This window comes from Vigna unguiculata, chromosome 8 (genome assembly GCF_004118075.2).
Source record: "Vigna unguiculata cultivar IT97K-499-35 chromosome 8, ASM411807v1, whole genome shotgun sequence".
NCBI lineage: Eukaryota > Viridiplantae > Streptophyta > Magnoliopsida > Fabales > Fabaceae > Vigna > Vigna unguiculata.
Window position 1 is genome coordinate 29260867 of NC_040286.1, and position 21586 is coordinate 29282452.

At 31.5% G+C, this 21586-nt stretch overlaps 1 protein-coding gene across 2 annotated transcripts; it reads left to right on the forward strand.

Moving 5' to 3' along the window:
* Positions 1-1699: 1699 nt before the first annotated feature.
* Positions 1700-19851, forward strand: LOC114193170 (U3 small nucleolar RNA-associated protein 25-like). Of its 2 annotated transcripts, XM_028082881.1 has the most exons (26): positions 1700-1989; positions 2655-2788; positions 2962-2998; positions 3090-3115; positions 3248-3328; positions 3427-3537; positions 3672-3763; positions 4514-4652; positions 4942-5065; positions 5358-5455; positions 5534-5650; positions 6440-6520; positions 7901-8082; positions 10643-10715; positions 11911-11970; positions 12094-12132; positions 12235-12323; positions 12837-12901; positions 13358-13404; positions 14358-14417; positions 15022-15093; positions 16334-16458; positions 16599-16704; positions 17659-17721; positions 18384-18455; positions 18939-19851. In XM_028082881.1, the coding sequence occupies exons 1-26, from the start codon at positions 1821-1823 to the stop codon at positions 19014-19016; spliced, it is 2340 nt and encodes a 779-aa protein (XP_027938682.1). In that variant the 5' UTR covers positions 1700-1820; the 3' UTR covers positions 19017-19851. The 2 variants fall into 2 exon arrangements, with proteins under 2 accessions (XP_027938682.1, XP_027938683.1); XM_028082882.1 differs by lacking the exons at positions 16334-16458; positions 16599-16704; positions 17659-17721; positions 18384-18455; positions 18939-19851 and adding an exon at positions 15933-15963.
* Positions 19852-21586: the final 1735 nt, after the last annotated feature.

Below are 21586 nucleotides of genomic sequence, written 5' to 3' on the forward strand. Positions count from 1 at the left end.
CATAAAACATTAATATTTACCTCTTATACATGAATTTGGAATGACCATGCAAAAATTCAAAAAGAAAATAACCAACATACACAAATGTTATTTTTTTTGTAAGAGTCGCAAGTTAACTCGCCCCACTTGTCCCAAGCTCACGCGAGTTGCAAACTAATATAAGCTAAACCTACATGGACTAACATACCTGAAATTTCGTTTGTCCTGTTATCCTTAATTAAATTATCCTAAAATGATTATTTAGAAACTATTTTTCAATTAGAGATATTTTCCTCACAACTTGTATATTTGTGTATATTTATTTCATCTTTATCTTTAAATTATATTTCAATACTTTTTTAAATATCAATAGTTAAAAAATAATCTACAAGTTTCAGTATTTTTAAAAATATCAATAGCTAAAAATAGTCTATCACTTTCAATATTCTTTTAAATAACAATATTTAAAAATAATATATTACAGTATAAAATATTTATTATAAATATAGAATATATTTTATCTGTTCACACGACTTTTCTTGTTTTTATCATAATACTATCCGTGTTAATAGTTAAAAATAATATACAAGTTTCAATATTTCTTTTTAAATATTAATAGTTAAAAATAATCCACCTCTTTCAATATTTTTTTAAATATCAATAGTTAAAAATAATATATCACTTTCAATACTTTTTTTAATTATCAATAGTTAAAATAATATATCACAGTATAATTTATTTATCATAAATATAAAATACATTTGAGTGTTCACAATACTTTTCTTGGTTGTTGATTTCTGCTATTTAAAATAAGAATATTATAATCAATGCATACACTAAAATATTAGTTTGCCATGTTCATGAAGTTCATTTTATGTTGTTTTCATTTTTTTTTTCACAATAAAAATACATCCATCAACCACACACTAAAAAAAGAAGATTAGTCGTTATAGAAAAATGATATGATATAAGGTTAGTTATAAATGGCAAGATAAGATAATTGTATGTTTTATAAACCTAAGAATGATTAAACAAATAATATTTATTAAAAGGATATGGAAGTGGTATTTGGAGGAAAAAAATGCTTTTCCTTACGGTGATATAGCTGAATGTCATCCATGGTTTGAAGAGATTACATAATATTTTTTTTCAAGGTATGATTGAATTTACCTTTTCTCATAGGTTATAATTTATTTATTTATATACTTACCCTATTAATTCACACACACCCACACACGTATATATATATATATATATATATATATATATATATATATATATATATATATATATATATATATATATATATATATATATATATTTAAATACACTTATCTTATTCTTTTATAACTGTATTATTATGATTAAAATCCTACTTTGCTCTACTAATTTTCATAAAAAATTGAATTACATTATTCAATTTATTTAATTAAATTTAATCTTTTAATTTTTTCCAATGATTTAATCAGACGTTAATACTTTTATTTAATTTATACATCAAAGTATTCTAATTAATTTGAATATTTAAATTTTTTAGGTGATGAAATTTAGTTAACTTTTTTATAAAAATTAAAGGATAAAAGGAATATTTTATTCTATTATTATTATTATTAAGGAATTTATAAATTAAGTGAGAGAAAAATAAGGTTATCATATTGGGCTGAGATTATTTATTATTTATAGGCCCGAATTAGAGAGCCGGAAGGCTAGCCTTTGCAAACCAAGTTAACAACATAAACCTCGTTGTGTTCTGCCGCCATTTTTTTCGAAAACCCCGGTCTTTGAAATTCACCAGCAAAAAACTTGAAGTGGAGTGAAGCCATTGCGTTGCAGAGTTGAGAATGGGGAAGAAAGCAAAAGGGTCAAGGAAGGGTAAGAAGGCGTGGAGGGCCAACATCAGCACCGAAGAGATAGAAGATTTCTTCGAGAAATCAACGAAGGACGCTCTTTCTGGTGGCTCTCTTCAAGCCCTTTCCAGTGATTCCCTCTTTTACGAAGACAAGTCCAAAGGTAATTTCTTAATTTCTTTCTCGCTTTCTCTTTTCTGGGTGTGCTTCTTTTTTATCGTACATGTTGCCTGTATCTGAAAATCGTCATTTTTATTGTTAGTTTTGATGTGAGTGGTCACGTCTAAATTACACAAAAAATAAAATTAATTTGGAAAATTAACGATTATAATTATCAACGTTTTACCATGATTTGAATAAGATTTTTTCATATGATTTTTTCTTTCAATTTTGTTGGAAACTGAGGTTTCATTATAGTATACCAACTTAAAGTTGAAATAGCTTGACATAATTTATTGGTAGAATTTTCATTTTAATTTGAAGTATAACGTTGGCTCACTCACTGACCATGAGTTAATTAGCGTGGATTATTCTATTAACTTGAACTGGATGACATTCTCCGGAGGATACCTGTGGTTTCTAAATCTAAAATCTAAAATAGTATACATTTGACATATTTCTTAGTAATTTCATCTTAAAAAAGAAATATAAAACCATACATAATACCATATTTATGTAATGAGGATTTATGTTTATAGTGCTTCTGCTTAGGTGTTTGTTATGAAAAAAACTGTATTTTTTCATCAGAATGGTTTACAGCTTATAGTTCTTGTTCATCCCTGGATACATTGGGTTTGCCTAATTTAAATGATATGATTAAACTTATAGATCTTGCGGTGAAGAAGAAGATCGAGAAGCACAGGGAGAGAGTGCTGCACTGTGATAGTCTGCTACAGAAAAAGTGTTCTAAAAACCGGAAAACTGTGTCTGATGTGAAAGTGGTCAATCAAGATGATAATAAGGTCAGTATGTTGTACATTAATGCAGAAAGGACGGAGTAATAGTAGGAGGAGTTGGCTATGCAAAACTGTGTGGACATAAAGGAGGGGTTATTTATTTATTTATTTTTTGCTTTTTGTCTCAAACCCAATGTAGAGTTTTTTTATTGATATTTCTTGTTTCTAACAATGTTCAGGATGAGTCTACCATGTTTGATCTATGGAATGATAAAGGTACCTTCTATGTTTATCATTCAATGTTTTGGTTACTTTTTTGTGATAATTATGGATGTTAAACATGGTTTTATCTGATATCATCATGCAGGTGAGGATAACAAGCAAGTGAAAAAGGTATATTTTCAGTGCTGATTCTAATCTGTGGATTTCATATTTCATTCTATCTTTCAGTGCTTTAGTTCATAATATGATGGCTACCTTCTTTCAGTGCTTTAGTTCATAATATGATGGCTACCTTCTTTACAGGTATCAAAGCCTACTCTCATTCCAGAAGTAGAGGTTGATCCTCCAGGCTGCTCTTTCAATCCCTCGTTTGAAAGTCACCAGGTAGTTTCAGAATAAATGACACTTTTCCCTGCTATTTTGATTCCTTTTTTTGTCATGAATCTTGATTGACAATTTTAAATTTGTTCCTGTTAAACCAGGATACATTAGCTTCTGCTGTTGCAGAAGAAATGCAAAAAGTCTACAAAAAGGAATTGGGCCCTGAACCTGTGCCATTAACTGTTCCTGGAGAAGCTATTGCTGAAGAAGATGTGAGTCTCATCATCTTCATTTATATAATTATTGGAGTTAAAAATGTTTGCTACATTTATTATGCTTTATAGAGGTACTTTCATTTGTATTGCTTCTGTGATTGGTTCTGCTTTGCTAACAATTTATTTGTCAGATGTATTTTCTTGATGTGGACGATGGGAATGATTATGATGATAGTAATCTTGAAAATGAGGATGAAAATGAAGATGCTGCATCAGACAAAAAGTTAGTATCATAAATTATAATTAATTGGACTGACTTTGTTTAAATATTGTTTTTGTGTAACATTATATTTTCCTCCATATTATTATTTTTGGCAATATATATTATTCGTCTTGTCATTATCTTTTATGAACTACATTATTTTTTCTCTTTATCTTCTACTTATTCTTTTTGTGATTAATTGGAGTTAGACGTTCTGCATAATAATTACTGTCTTTAAGTGTCTATCTATTTGTGATCTTATAATTTTGCCATGGTGGTCCTTAACATGTACTCAGTAATTTCTCTTGCTAATCTTTATCTTCTACTTATTCTTTTTGTGATTAATTGGAGTTAGACGTTCTGCATAATAATTACTGTCTTTAAGTGTCTAACTATTTGTGATCTTATAATTTTGCCATGGTGGTCCTTAACATGTACTCAGTAATTTCTCTTGCCAATGTTTATTAAGTTTCTTTGATGCATAATATATTACTGATTTCACATTGCCATTTTTGGTATGCACTGTCTAAATGTTACTTGTTTCTTACAGAATCTTCATTTTTGAATACTGTATTATACATACGTAGTATATTTGCACCTAATAATAGTGTATAGTTTTTTATTTTGTGAATCAATTATTCATGGATCGTTCTACGTTTTGGGTCGCGATTTTGACAACCATGCACCGGATCGTTCTACATCAATTGTATATACTTTTGATTTTTATTCTAGCTTAGCCGTCCTTTAATCTGACATTTTTGTTCCATGCAGCTCTTTTGATTTACATTTGCAACATAATTTATCGAAAGAAGAAATTGACTGCAAAAGTAATGTGAAATTTAGCTGGGAGACTCCAGCTGTTGGTATGAAAAATTGTAAATGGATAGGAACTGGAGAGAACATTATGGAGGTATTTCATGTTAAAATATTCTTTTTGTATATCTAAGATTTCATGTCTTCCAACCTCTGAAAATGCAAAATTTAGCACATTTTCATAGCCATTTGCCAGTCTGTAGCCTTGAAGGAATGGTTGGCTCTGGCACATATCTTGGCTTTATTGTAATTCTGTATTATGTATAAAATCCACCAACATGCACAAAAGTTCATAATCTTTGGATAATAATAGATATTCTCATCCTTCATTTGGCTGTATGCCTTGAAGTACATATTACATTGTTATCTCTTGCTTTCTTGTTTAGGATTTGGATATCAGTTCTTGTCATGGTCTCAAGGCAAAGTTGTCTGAGCATTGGATGGATGTCTACAAGACATCTGGGGGCAAAGATATCAGTTCACCTAAACAAAGCATGTTTTTCTCCCTTTGTAAGTTGATTGTGAATGATAATGATCAATTACAATATGTTGTGCATTTGAAATCTTAATCATTAATGGCCTAAATCTTTCCACTGTCTTCCCGTGATTGTAAATTCTGTGTATTCAGAAAATTTACTATTTCTTCTATTTTCTATTGGGCATTTGGTCTGATGGGGGATTACATTTTGGTTGTAGAGGGAAATTAGCAAAATGCTAAACCAAAAAGAAACAAATGACTTTTGCACTTTTAATTATTTTTTATAATTTTGTTGGCATTGACTTCATGTTGACTTGGTTTCAGGCAGCAGCTACCGGGATATACTTTACTGTAATAAGAGGCCTTTCTATTTCAAAGGCCTCGAAGATGCAAGCATTATGGATGCATACATAATGCATTCTGTAAGTATATTTCTGTATCATTCTATATGAAGTTATGGACTTTCTGAACGTCTTTGATATAGTGATTTTTATGCACAGCTCAATCATGTCTTCAGAACTAGAGACTCTGTGAAAAAAAATGATGCCAAACTGACCAAGCTTAAAGAGTATACTGAAAGTGATAAATTTCGAGATCAAGGTTTTACTCGACCAAAGGTAAAGGTTCTTAATTGTTTTGTTATGATGAATATTTTTATTTTATTTTTACTTTAATAGCATTACGCAATCAGTATTCTCCAATCTATTTTTTCTAGTACTTTTGACTTCTGTCATATGAAAACAAGTCCAAAAGAAGCATTTTATTTCTTAACATTTTTAAGGGTTAAATAAGTTTTTGATGCCTTCAAAATTGGTGGTTTGTATTAATATTGATACTTCCAATTCTTTCCCAGTGAATTTGGTCATAATAGTTATTTTGTTACTTTTTTTTATTTGGACAGTGTCACACGCAAGCATACCTAGCAATATCTTACTAGTGTGGCATGTCAACACAATTAATTCAAGAGTAATAAATTTAGTGTCAGGACCAAATTTGCATGTTTATTAAATTTTGGTATAAACAATATTGAAAATTTTTTAGAGGTGCAAATTTAAACATGGGTCAATTTTGGAAGTATAAAAAACTTATTTAACCCTATAATTAATAGATTTCTTTACTTGAAATTCATATTTCACGGTGGATTTGATAATACTCCCCCCCTTTCACCAATTCTTTGTTGATTGTTTAATTGATAAACTTAATATTCCTCTGAAATGAACTTAAAGTTAAAAGTAAGCTTCTATTTTTAAGAAATGCTAAACATATCTTCATGTATATATGCTTTCAGTTTCTTGTGGTAGTTCTTGATAAACTTAGTATTCCTTTTAAATGAACCTTAAGTTAAAAGTAAGCTCTTATTTAATGATTGCTAAGCATATTTTATGTATACTTCTGTGTTTCTCTAGGTTTTAATATTATTGCCATTAGCAAGTATTATGTATCGTGTTGTAAAGAGGCTTATACATCTTACACCTTCAGCTTACAAGGTATGTTGGTATTCTCACTTTCTAATATATTTTATAAAGTATAGTCATGCCAAGCATAATGAGTTAACTGAAATGACACACCAATAAAGTATAATGGCATAAAATTTATCCATGTCTTTACTTGTTGATATAAGCTAGGTATGTATTAAGGAAGTATATGATCTGTCAAACTATGAATACAATTGATTTTCAAATATAGAAAACTAGATCTATCTCCATGCGTTGTTTTATAATGATCTAGCAAGAACTCATGAACAAAGTAAAACATAGAAATGATAGAAAATGTTGGAGATCCCATATCCATTAAAGATGTGATCAAATTATAATATATAAGTGGGTGCAAACCTATTACTTTACAAATTGGTTTTGTGAGGTTGAGTTAGACTTAAAGTCCATTTCTAAGATGCTATAGGAGTTTATCTTATTAGGGGTTGTTGGGCTTTTTTTGCTATTCGTTATTTGTTATCAGATCACTCATAAATATCTATTTCCACGCTTGAGATGTATAGTTGTTGGCATGTGAGGATGAGTTGGAGATTTTAGATTGACTATAAATGTGACCAAATTATTATATATAAGTGGATGAAAATCTTATCATCTTACAAGTTGGTTTTGTAAGGTTGAGTTCAGTTTAAGTTTACTTTTTAAGATAAAACATGATAATACTCAGTTAATTACACTTAGTTTCCCAAAAGGAGCTTAAAATTAAGAGAGCTTCATGGATTAAATCACATGTATGGGTATGAAACTTATTTTCTTGTCTCTTTTGGTCTTGGTAATTCAATGGAACATATAGAACAATTCAACAATTTAGATTGAACAATAAAAATGAATAGAAACAAGATTATAATCGGTGCATACCAAAGGAAACACAAGAAGAATCAAGAAATATTATGAATGGGTACACAACCCATTTTTGGGGTTTAGTGTCTCACAGCCAACACAGGAACAATTAACAAAGGAAATGAAAAACATGGAAAAAGACACCATTTGATAGAGTCAAGACCAGTGCAAAAGCAAATTCCCGCTTGAAAGTAAGATATTCAAGATAAGATTCATTTGGTGAGTAGTTCATAATGTGAGAAGGTCAACAAATGTTTGTGTAATGGATATAACCAATTCATATTATTGACTTTAATGCATGTCAAATTTCATTGGTGGCAAAATTCTAATGTGAGGGATAGATGTGTGTATTGAACCTTCATTATTACTTTGTAGGCCAAAATATTGCATATAAATGTAACTTTAAACTGAAATTTTGTTTGTTTCATTGATACTAGTGTTACTTGTTAATATTATCTCTCGTACCTAATTGTATTTTCCTTGAGAAAAATAAATAATTCCTTTGGTCCTTTATGGTAATTGTTTTCATTTTTTCAGGTCAATGTTGAACATAAGGATCGTTTTACCACTAAAATTGGAAGTGAAGAACATACAAGTGATATAGAAAATGTTGACGACGAAAATGCGAAACCTCATAAGTCTTCCAAAGCATCTGACTTTCAAATGCTTTTTGGTGGAAATAACGAGGATGACTTCATGATTGGCATCAAATTCACGAGGTAATTATACACTTATAGTGTAGCATTGTTTAATGAATTTATTCTTTGGTGCATAAGAAGTGCACCTGAACATGGACTATGATATTAAGATTATTTCAATGCCAAAATTGTTTGTTATTCTAGTCCCAATTGGGTAGGATCACCATTTAATAGGATATCCACTTTTGGGCATTTCCACCAATTGTTTGTTATTCTAGTGTCAAAACCAGCCTGTAAGGTGTGATTTGCATCCACTTGTGGTGTAAATTTGTTTTTATCTCTATTCGATGTGAGATCTCCAACAGGGTAATCTGTTCATACTGGTGGAAATGTGATCTAATTGAGAGCAAGAAGCAGAGTATTGTTGCTAGATCGAATATCGAAGTTTGATATTAGTTATAACTACAATTGAGACTTCATGACTTTGGCAACCTCTCTAACAACTAATGTTTGGAGACATTCAAGATACTAAATTGTCTTTGATAATCTAAACACTCTTTATATTTCATCAAATCTAGTCTTTCATGGATGGATTCTCACTTTGTATTGGAGATGTTGAAGGTTTGATTGCATTAAATAGAGAGATATGATACAATTTGATAGGGAAATCATTATTAGATATTGGTTTTGTTCTTTATTATTGTATTATTGTATCTTTTGTTTGTTATAAATTAGAATTGGAATACTTGAGTGTACACAACACATGAAATTATTTATATTCCTTCTGCATTTCTCTCTCATGATCTATTTCGTCACTGATCCTTACAACATTTTATCAAGAATCTAAAGAGATGGAAATCCAAAGCGGTGCTTTCGCTTTGAGCCCATTGCACATTTTTAGCTTCCATCACTTTCATTTTCCTGATGAATTTATATTTGGCAAGCTTTTTCTATTGAGTTTCTTTTTTTTGGTGAGCTCTTTCCGGCCAGCGACCACGACTGGCTTCACCTTGTGCGAGGACTATTTTTGCTGTTCGACATATGTCTTGCCTTCTGAACAATTTTACTCCCTTGGAGTTGCCTGCCACACTCTGAGACTTTTACTTTCTTGCAGCCGCCTTGTCATCTGAGCACTTTTGCTTTCTGACAACCGTCATGTTCTTTGAGCATCTTTGCTTTTGGTAGTTGGGTGTCCTTTGAGCATTTTTGTTTGCCGACAGTAACTGTTATGTACTCTGATTTGTTTTCTTTTCCTACAACCATCTTGTCCTCTGAGTAATTTTTGCTTTCAGACGGCCACAATGTCATCTATCCAGTTTCTCTCTCTGGATACATAATACATCCCAACTTCAGGTGGGGTGTTGATGATATGATTTGAAAGGATAAAACATAAGATTGGTTGTTACTTTGACAATGAGAAAGTCATGTTTGGAAATATCTATTAGCTTTATCATTTTTACTTTGTCAGCTCTAGCAACATATTGACTGACGAGTTCATTAAATCTCTGAGGGGATCTTGTGTTGATGACATTTGTAATAAGCTTGTTTTATATGACACATGCTCTAACTTGAGGGGGGAGGGAGAGATATGATTTGGTTACACAAAATAAGGAGATATGATATGATTTAGGGAAATATCTTACCAAGTATTTTCCATTATTACATATTAATTTTGTGCCTTATTATTTTATCTATTCCTTATTATGTATAAGAATAATCATGTGTATGCCGCGCATGAAATTCATTATATTTATTCTCAGTTTCTCTCATTTGAACATGGTACCAAAGATCCTGTGTTATTTGTTTAGTCACCAAAGCTTTCAACAGGAGAGAAAGGCGTTAGGGAAAATCAGAAATGACTTCTTTAGCCCTAGTGATCTATTTGACATGTTGACTAAGTCATTCAGACTCTCATGCTGGTTACATTTGTAATAATTTTGGTTCATGACATATATGGTTTAGTTCAGCTTTTGTAGAAGAGTTAGAAAAGTATTTTGAATAGTGACATTTATTGCATATATTCTTTATATCCAGGATTTATTCTCTTGTACCCTATTATGTGATTATAAATAACTAACATATGCTGTTATAAGACATCAATGTGTGTATACTATCATTTTAAATTCTTCCAATTTTTTAACTTATTCTGCTGTATTCCTCCAGTAAGTGAGGGCAGGGCACTATAAATTATTAAGGCTAGGCAGCTTGTATTCTATAATACAAATTCCGATCAATGAGACTCTCAGTGATTTAGTGAACATGTGGGTATAGGACAACCGTCATTATAGACCGTCTATACTATCATTTTAGATTATTCCAAATGTTTAACTTCTTGAACTGTATTCTTCCATTATCTCTGCTACTCTTTCTCTTAACTGCCCATGCTAAAATCAATTTGCTCACTCCCTATTTATTCCGTTACATTTATTAGAAAAAAGAAAATTTTATGTATGGTTCCTTTCAAATAACTATTTCAGACAAAAAGGGATGTATTAGTACGCTGCTTAGTTACATATGCACGATATTACTATAGCATCCTCAACCCATGGGAAGATGATTTTTCAGTTTCTATTTGTTGTGACTTGCAACATGAGATGATACTTTAGTTCTAATTTAACTTTTATGCTTTTGTTTTCTACAGGAAGACAATCAAATTGTTCAGTGATTTCCATACCTCAGACATTATTATTGCTTCAGCACTATGCTTGGTTAATGTAAGCATTTTTATTTCTGTTTATTTTAATTTTTTTATTCATATCTGACTCTAGAGATTTCTTTTGCCCCCTTTACATGTTTTTTAGATTAACTTCATATTTGTTGGGAATTAACTTTATTCCGTTTTGGGCATTGTGTCCAACCTTCAAGTTCATATTCCTTGTGGTATAAGTAAAAGGTATTAGGTATTCTAATGCCGTTTGTTAGTATCTATTTGCATTTATTTTATAAGATAAAGTTTGGGCCATTTTGTATCCAGTTGTTTGTTAAAAACATTGTATATGAATATGATATTATCCTTTGAGGCGACAATCCCCATAATTTTCCTACATACACAATGAATTGGTTCTATTGTTTTTCTGGCGAGTGACCCTAAATAATAAACAACTTCTGTCCTAGTGGTCTCAGGTTAATTGTTACAGTGCAACCTTTTAATTTTACTTCTTATAATAATGGAAAAAGTCGAGCTACTATCAACTCTACATAAAAATAAAAAATACAGAGCAGTCAATCTCATCACCACTTTGTATAAAATCATCAGAAAACTTCTATACCATTGTGTAATTAAGCAGAAGTTAACTTTTCCTTATACGTTAAACTAAAAATCTAGTCCATATACCCAACACATCTTTTTTTTTAATTTTAGTCGCTGTATAAATAAGTCTACATTTTTGTCCTTGGAAAAAAATATTTATGAAGAAGTCCCTGGTATTTTATTTATGAACCATTGACACTGTTAGATTTTTATGTGTTCTCTACCATCTCTACGGAGATGGTATGATTACATGTAGGACAAAACAATAACTAATCCAAGGAAGAAAAGTCTGAAACTGTTATAACTCAGGCCAATGCTAGGGGCTGATTCATAAACATCTTTCCTCTAAGAGAAAGATGTAGTGTTTTTTAAACTAAAAATAAAAATAAAAATTATGTCAAGTATAGAGACCCAACTTTTGATTTTGAAAATTATAATTTCATTGTAATACAGTTGCTTATTATCGTGTGGCTTTTCTACTAAAGTATAAAATACATACACATGCTTTTTTTTTATTTTAAATTTTCTCCGTATTTTGTTCCTTTTCTAAAATATGAATCTAAAGAGTTTTTATTTATTAGTTATCCTTAGTCTTATGAATGTGTGCTGAATCTTTTACAAACGTATTGCTTATAACATCAAATTGTTCAATTTTCTAGAAAATTGAGGAGGTTGGGATTAACAAGGAAAAAGATGTAGATTTTCTTTCATCCATAGAGGTAAGTTTTCCTAACTGTAATTGTTAGATCATATTTAATTAATAACAAATCTATCTCAATATGTAGTTACCCTGCATGTGGGGCATAAAATATGTAGTTGACAGTATTATTTATTCTAAACAGGTTCTGATTATTGATCATGCAGATGTAATATCAATGCAGGTCTGTAGTGTTCTTCCTTTAAATTACTGTAACAAATTGATTGTCCCGTTATTTTGACTACTATATGAATGTTGTTTCTCATTGATGTTTAAAACTTGCCAGAATTGGTCTCATGTGCATACAATTATTGAACACTTGAACCGCTTACCATCCAAGCAACCTGGAACAGATGTAATGCGCATTAGACCTTGGTATATTCTATTGTAACTATCCTATGCTAAAGTTGTGTTATTTTTTTTACTCCTATATTAGTGTTGACCTACAATTTTTTCCCTTGTTTTCATTTTCTTAATTTAGCACATAGCAAATATTAGCACTTAAATAATTGGAGCTATTTATCTTTAGATGAAGCTAACAGAATAAATTATAATGAAGGGTCTGCTTCAAGTCGTAGTGGTGTTTTTATGGAGAATTGGAGGTTTTCCATTTTCAACCATGCCATTGTGGTATTTTGTTTGTAAAAACTATCTTACATTTCTCACCAAAACCATTATTGTGATTGGTAGAGTTATGTTTCATAGCTCTGCCAATTTAAATTATCTTGGGGAATATTGTGTACAATACTTTAAGAACTGTTCAGTACCATCATTTTTACATTTCAATTGCTTGAGTTTTGGCGTTATATATCTGTCAATATGTTTTTGTCGTGTGAGATGGAGGAAGGGTTTTTCTACACCAGAATTTTGAGATTTGTATATTTTTAGGTATCTTGATGATCACGCAAGATTTTACAGGCAAACAATAATACTGGGTTTTTATTCGAATCCAGGTAATGATCCTTGCTTCTTGTAGTGATGCCTTTTGAGAGAAAATTTACATTATTCTTCTGTTTGCCTTTACCTTTTATAGAGGAAGCTAAATCCGTTGAGCATATGTATTTGCAACATTTTACCTTTTAATTCTGTTTAATAATGGGATGTTAGTTTCTACAAAAATGTAGTTTTTATTTTTGTTTCACAAGGTCCATCCATCTCGCCTTTTTGCGTGCATGATTTTGTCTATTTGTGTTTACATTTTACATTACAATTATCATAATAATCAGTTTTCGATTACATTGGTGAAATTTTGATTTTTTAATTTTCCTTTTCTGAAATTGTTAAACTTATGCTGCATTGCACCTTGATATATAGGGTGCCGAGTTATGACGTTCTCATTCAATCCATTTTTTTGTGAACATTTGAAACATAGCGAAGTCTATTATAACCTCTGCATTTCCTTGTTGCAGATATAAATGCTTCATTCAATCATCATTGTGTTAATTATGAAGGGAAGGTATGTAAGATATATGGTTTCACTGCCTAGCTTTTTCATAGGTTCAAGGTTTTTGTATTGTTACCATGCCATTTCTTTACAGCACTGGATTTTAGTAGAACTGCAATTCGTCATTGATGGCTTTTGCTTTCCAGCATTTTACCATTGGCTATTTAAACTGCATCAACGATATGGTTGATATGGCAGAGATTGGCCATCTTACACAATTGAATTTCTTCTTGTTTTTTTCCCTTTTTAAATTGCAATACTTTAGGGATTTAGAAATAGGAATCTGCACCCAGTATTTTGTGGGATAGGGATTATGTACTTGAATAGCAATACTTCATCTACTCTTTATTGTTTCTTTTTATTTTTATTGGAGTGTGTGTCCTCTTCACTCAGTCTTCTGTTTGTGAACATTATTTGTCTGTCATATTTGCCTTTATCATCTTTTTCTATTCCAACCTTCATTATTTATTTATTTATTGCAATCTTATTTTCATTGTCAGTTCTAATTTGAATTTGAGCGGTCTTTGTTTCGTGATTGTCAATGCTTTTGCATCCCTGTTGTCAATTTTCGAGAATTAAGAATGAGCAATCCTTTTTATGTACATTTTAAAACTTGTCTTTTTCTGAACGCAATACACATGCACACACTTTTGCTTTTCAGTAGAATCATGATCAGCCATAGGGCTAGTCAATTTTTGTTTTTGTGTGGTGGTGGGCTGCTATTTTCTGTTGGTAGCCTTCAACCTTGGAGGGCTTAAAGTTAAAGATGCATCATGACTGAAAAGTTCTCAATCTTTCAGACTTTTTTATGGAGGACATCGTTGATATGCCTTGTGAAATGAAAACGATAATCAAATTATGTTCATGCATGTGTCTTCCCTTCCTGAGGCAATTACACAAAAGATATTGTTTCTTTTTAATTTTTAAATATTCTAGTCATCAGTACTTCTATTTGATACCTGCAGGTGAAACTGATGTGTGAATTCAAAGGTGTCTTACACAAAGTGTTACCGGAAATAAGACAAGTAATCTTTTTTAGTATTGCTGGCTGCTTGAATAAATATTCTGCGTTTTGGTCATATACAATTGTGATGCAATTAAGGTCTAGTTGGCAATGTTATTGCACTTCAGTTACCTTGGATTTTATTACTAGACAGTATATAGGAAAAGTATTCATTCTTTTTTACTATTAAACAGTACAGTACATAAGAAAAACAAGTCACTTATATAATATTATCTTCCTTGCTATACACATTTTATTGTTGTTATATACTCTGTAAATAATTAAAAAATAAGTAATATTTTTGAAGATGGTTTATTTTCTTTGTAAATCCTTAGGAATGACTGTAATATCAAAATTAGCATCTTTTAATCGATGTTCAATAATTTGAAAAGTAGGGTGCTAATATACTCGTTTCAAGGATCTGTGAACAAACTAATTGGTTTTCTTTTCATGATTAGTTAATTTAATGTACTAACGTTGCATCATTTCTTTTTCTTCTTGATTATTGTGGTCAGGCAATTAATTTTTTGTTCAGTGTCATCAATTTATATTCAGATTTATTACTGTAGGTTTGTGCCTCACTCTAATATTGAGCTAACACTTCGTTTAAATTTTGAACCCTGTAGATTTATGAACGATTTGATGTAGACTCGATAGTACAAGCTGATGATGCCCGTTTTGATTATTTTATTACAAAGGTATGCATTTTGGATTTGTGATTTTTAAAATATTGATATGTTGAATTGGTTTTGGAGAACTATCTATCCATACTCTGAGAATTTGATGTCACTGATGTTCTTTTTTGAATAACTTGGCTCAAGCCAGATTTCAAATGACCATTGTAACACTTGAGAAAGGTACACAGGAATATAGAATGAATTTGAGAGAGTGCATTCCTCTTTTCTGGAATTTCATCAGAATGAACTTGGGATATACATCAGATACAATGTGTGAGAGGGAAAAGATACATCTAGGACTTAGGTCTAGTACAAAGCACATAGTATTTTACAATAAATCCTATTGAAGACTATTTATTCTAACAGTAACCTATAAGTGTGAAAACCATTGCTCAAATAAGCCTGTATGCCAAACTATAATATGGATTTCCATTGTTACTAAACTTTGCGGTGTTAAGAAGCCACTGTCCGGGTCCTGTCTCCATGATTTCTAATGAAAATATTTTTGCCACATGCCCTTCTCATTTAATGTTCACTCTAATTCATTTCGACCCAAATATGTTCTTTCTTCCACCATTACTTTTAGAAGCATTACTTTTAGAAGCAGTAGGAATGTTTATAATCTGAATTTATAACTAAATCTTAGGATTTCATATCAAACAATAGCAATGAACTGATTATGTCCTTGAATGATTATTTTTGAATTATTGTGCTTGTATTTATTAGGCCATATTGGATTAGGGTAAGAGTAGTGACTCCCGGACTCTTAACTCGTCAGTTAATTTTTTCTTACTCATGGCATTGTGTTAATAATGCAGTTTAAATTTTTTCTTACTCATGGCAATGTGTTAATAATGCAGTTTAAATAAGTCACGTGTGAAAGATGAGATAAATACAATATAGCAAAAAGGTGGTTTTACTTTTAATTGCTATTATCTGTGTAATTATGGACATTAGAGGAATATTGCTTATTATCCCTCATTGAATGAAAAGTAGTTTAATCATTCTTTGCTTAGGACTGCTATGCCTTATTTGTGTTTAGTAATGATGCATCTGTGTGTCAATTACTAAAGCTTACCTTGGTAGAAGTCTTTATTTTATGCATATCCTTTTACTCTGTCGTGACCAAAATTTCTCTGTTGAATTTCTTTAAATAGGCGCCTTAGGATGGTCCAAGTGGTATAACCATTATGTGCTTGTTATTATACATTTTTTGACAATTGGATCATTTAAATAACTATCAATAATTATTGTCTTGCAGGTTTTCCCCAGAATAAAAGATTTAGATCAAGGAGGGACGATGTTGTTTACCAATTCTTACTTTGAATTTATTCGACTCCGTAATTTCTTAAAGTCACAGAATGCTTCCTTTTGTTTGCTTGGGGAGTACGGATCCATTTCCATCATTATGCCATTGTGTTGTTTGTTTTATAGTTGAATATTATTTAATAATATGGCAGTAGCTTTTTTTTCCCAAGTTACTAGTAGTTCTTCTGTTGATGGCTGGTCTTTTTTTGTTAATTTAGGTATACAACCCAAAGTGATATCTCTCGTGCACGTCTTTGGTTCTATGAAGGAAGTAGAAAAGTTATGCTTTACACTGAGAGATCTCATTTTTACCACAGATATAAGGTTATGGACTGAAATAGTTTTTTCCCCTCTCCCTCCTTGTCATTTTTTTTCTGCCTTGATTATTTTTATAGATGTTTTTTGTGAAAAAATAAAAATGACAATTTGTGGCCCTTTTTCAAGTTCATGGCATGGCATCCAGCAACATACATGCTGAAGGGTTGAACATCTAATCCTGAAACTGCCAATTTGTGTTGTTTTTGTCCCTGGAATTTTTGTCCATACAAATTGGTCAAGAGATGACACAGGCCACTTTTTGTGACATGCATTGTCAAGGTTGAAAGCAACCAAATCTTTGCGGAACCAAATTATATTTTTAAGTAACTGTTGAATTTGAAGTTATAGAAATAGAAAAAGGTTGTCAAACTCTTCAGTTAACTCTTAAGAGTTTATTATCCCAAACTGAGAGACAAGTTAAAGAGTAGACTTGTGAACTCACTTGAAATCTCGAGTTAAAAAAGAAATAAATGAGTTTCAAATCGAATGTAATTGTTGTCCGACTTTTATTGAACAATGACCGTATTTTATTAGACTAATATTATTTGAAAAAACGAATTTCCTTTTGAATTCTTTTCACATCAAGAACAAAGCTTTTTGTGAATTTATGTGATTTATTCATTTTATGACACTTTATGATTGTAATTTGTTACCCATTTTTAATGTCATTAATAAATTCGTTCATATTATTTTTATATTAAGTAAATTCTTATGTGTTGAATCTAGGAGTTAAATTTATGAAGGCTTCATTAGTTTATGAAAACTCTGAACCTTAATTGGAATAATGAACAATTAAAATCAGTTGAATTCATCGGACTATGTGTACTGTAGAGTATAGACCATTACAGGAAATTGTGCAAGCATAATTTGTATTTGATCACCGTAGTTTTTAATCTTATGGGGGTGTATCCTCTGCTTTTATATTTTTATTGATAATAAATATTTATTTCTTGATGGCAGATTCGAGGGGTTCAGAATTTAATCATTTATTCACTCCCAGAGAGGAAGGAATTTTACCCTGAGGTAAGCTGGTTTGTAAAGTCAGATTCTTTTTTGGGTTTGACTAAAATAATTCACTAAGGGGTATAAAACTGATGAAATAGTAATCCTCTTGTGGCTACGCTAATGAATGAAATTGAGAAAATAGATGAGTTCAAAAGAACATTCTTGTTCTATAGCATGGTCAACGTTGGAAAACTGAAAAATCCAACATGCAAAGGCTCCTATGATAGATAAGGAAACAAACCTGTCCATAAATAAATTATGGCTAAATTTTGGAACTGTTCTCCAGTACAATCAACAGACTTTAAAAGGCACAACCAAAAACGCCCTCTTCAGTTTATTATTCTTCAACTGTCTATAACATGCATTTCATCAAATTTGGTGTTCATGGTTTAACCTTAAAAATATAAGAAAATAAGGAATTATTTAATAAGAATCAATCCAATCACATTCTCTTCATCTCTATTTGTAATAATAAAAACCTTTAAAGAAAGGAAATACAAATATCTTGAATTGAATCGGAGGTCTCTGCCTACATTTTTTCCTAATTACTATGGAGAAATTGAAAATGTTTTTATATTAATAATCTGCTATTTAGAACCTTTTTTTTTGTTTTCTATAATTGCGTAAAACAGAAAAACACAATGTGCCTTTCCTTCATTGCTATCCTTTTGCTATTGCAGATTGTGAATATGCTTTACGGGTCTAACAATATGACTTGCACTGTCCTATTTTCCTGCCTCGACAAGCTTCGGGTAATACTATTCTCTTTGTTTCCCCTTTATATTGTTACTTGAGTAAAAAGTAGAACCGGAGATGTAAATGTAGAGACTGAGATTTGATGGCTTTGTTTATTATTGCTTCCTAATTTGTCTTACTGCTACATTGTTGATTTGAGTACGCCTATAGTTAATAGATGGGCTTTTTCATCTCTAAAGCTCAATGGATTTTCTCTGTCTAGAGCTCTGTTCTTTAACAAAAAAAATCCGTCGACAACCTGTAGACTTTTGTTAACTCGTATAACTGATTAAACATTCTGGATATTTTCTCGCATCTAAAATGTTTATTATATGTTGCACCTTTGCAACAGGGAAAGAGAATTTTCGATATTGTGGCGACATAATTGGTTTTGCTCTCAATATATATATTCTGTGTGTGTAGACTGCTAGTCCTGCTATATTCTTTCCTTTTTTGTTTCTCGTTATAATAACTACTTTCCTTTATGGATTACATTTCAGCTGGAAAGAATTGTTGGCACTACTCCAACCAAAAGAATGGTGGCTGCGGAGAAGGGTGTTTTTGTTTTCTGCCACTAGAATTCTGCCTCGGAAACCATGCAAAATAACTCGAAAATTATTGTAACACGAGCATGACTGGAAAATAACTTGCTGCAACACCAATTGGATCTGGTCCATCTTCGTGTCCTGCGATTTGGATTGGACTGCAAGAGCTGCTTTGAGTTTCTTCACCGTGAATGACAAACAACGCAGATCCTCCGCCTGGTGTTTGACCTCAGTTCATATCAATGAAAGCACCAATGAAACAGTGCTAAATAGACGAAAACAACTTGTTCTGCTATTAACAAAAGAGATTACGTATGACCACAATCAACAGGGCAAATTAAACAATCACAAAAGTAATGATAAGGACAAAGGAGGTGCAATGGAGGTATAGCAATTGTAGAAATGAATCATTCCAGAAAAGGGAATAAAGGAGGGACAAAATCAGTGACAGAGACGCAGAGCAAAGGTTGAGGAACAATGACAGCAGAGAGAGAATCATACCACACTTTTGCGCTCTCTTAATTTTATGTTCTCCTTTCTATTACGTGAACTTTTGCGTTCTTTCTGACCCTTTGTATTGCTTGCCACGTGTCCCTCACGCTTTTGTGCGTGTTACAGTTTTTGGAGGATGCATGGAGGGACATGGCTCGACAACTAAATTCATGGAGAGAAATCCCCGGTTGGTTTTTTGTATATCAGTGTTCATTTAAGGCACTACTTCATACACAATGTACGTTCCTAGAGTCAAATGTATCAGAGGCTATTTTTATGAACAAATTATATCATAGATTGAATTAGGAGTTTATAGGAAACATTGAGCCAAGATTTTGAAGTTAAATGAAAACTCTATCTTTTAGTGTTAGTTTTATATAAGGAGTGTTGAATTTAGCAACCTATTGCATACGCTTTTGTAAACCATTGTAAACTAAGTGTTTTCGTATTTAACATCTTTGAACAACCACCGCTTGTTAGTGACAGATGCAAGAGACAGATGGAAAGGCTGGAGCAATCTGAAAAAATTGAATATCCTGTTAGAACATATTTTGCATGGTCCTCTGCAACGTGATTTGACTACAGTATGCTTAATCATACTTTGGTTCGAAACAGCACTAAAAAATGACGGGCTAAGTTCCTTCGTGCACCCTTCTCAAGTCAGTTTCTTCCTGCACCTTCATACACTGTTTTAAGCTTTCGTATTACACTATCAATTCTTAAGACAAAAAGTGGCTTTCAGATTATACAGTCTCAACATGGCAAAGTAGAAAATTTCTTTGTAGGAGGGTGGTGGAAGAAAGCTATGGAGGTGCAGGAAGACACTGTCCATTCTCAAACCATCATAGGTGCCCATTAAAACAGCTGTAGCTCCTTAAATCATCATAGGAAGACTTTTGTTTCCTGTACCCATCATTACTAAATACAACCCTCATTAACAAAGAAAAAGACTAAAATATCTTCCTCCAATGTGCCATGCTGCAGCCACTTGGTGAAAGGAGAGAACGTGTTGCGAGAAAAAGCTTGTCCTGAAAAATTCTTCTTTTCAGAATACGTTTCATCTATTCTAAAAATTGTTTGTTTTGAAAAGTATTATGTTATGAAAAATTTAATCTAAAAAATTTGTTCTAAATCATATGATGGGCTGCAGGAAGAAAAATGCTCTTTTAATTCAAGAAAAACTATAATGAAGGAACTACTCATCGGTAGGGTTGTCAAAACGGGTCAACTAGGCCTGATATTGGCCCAATTTAAATGAGTCGGCCCGGCCCATTATGATGAAATGGGTTGAGATTAATAATCTGGCCGTGGGCTGGCGGGCCAACCTGCATTTTTTCCCAGATGTGTTAATGGATGCCCACAATCAGATCTAATTTTTTTTATTCCAGATTTTGTTTAGTGATCATTATATGAATGTTATATTACCAAATAAAATTCTCCTTCAATTAAGAATATAATAATGATATGTTAAACAAGAAAATAAAATGATCACAACACAGAATTTAGCTAAATCAAATCAAACAGGTTCAGTTCAATATTGGCAATGATATGACTATTCACGAAGCCAAATAAATTTGTCTGTCATAAAGACAAAGGCAATGATCATATTCAACTAAGCATGAAACATAAATCTGTCACTACTTCACAGTCTGCATTAGTACAAATACAAAACAATAGTCTAATGTAACCTAAAAATGAGGAGCATCATCAAAGTTCAAACAAATTTAAAATATTGAAATCAAAACACATATAATATGTATATGCATAGTAATTAATTTAGTACAAAAAGTAATATGACTTACATGAAAAGCATTTGACTTGATAAAATGAGGATGATGTTGTATCAATGTCGTTATGCTTACACTTTAAGAGAGGAGAAGTGTAATTCTTGGAGCAATATTCAGAGAACAACTTGTACAATTTTTCTTTAATCTTCTCTAACTTTGCTTCCCAAGTGAGAGGGTCTATCTTCTCAAAGCAATATCCCAAGGTATCCAACTTCATCCTTGAGTCTAAAATTGCCTCAAATGCAAGGACATTGCTATATTTATCCCAGTACTTATCAAACTTAATTATCATCTTTTACGTTGTATCTTTGATAACTTGATCTT

What these genes read in the sequence shown, in the direction of transcription:
- LOC114193170 (XM_028082881.1), top strand. Translation starts at nt 1,821, where the DNA reads ATGGGGAAGAAAGCAAAAGGGTCAAGGAAGGGTAAGAAGGCGTGGAGG. An exon ending in TTACACCTTCAGCTTACAAG is followed by an intron (nt 6,521 to 7,900) that starts GTATGTTGGTAT and finishes TCATTTTTTCAG; the next exon opens with GTCAATGTTGAACATAAGGA. An exon ending in TGTTACCGGAAATAAGACAA is followed by an intron (nt 14,418 to 15,021) that starts GTAATCTTTTTT and finishes TGAACCCTGTAG; the next exon opens with ATTTATGAACGATTTGATGT.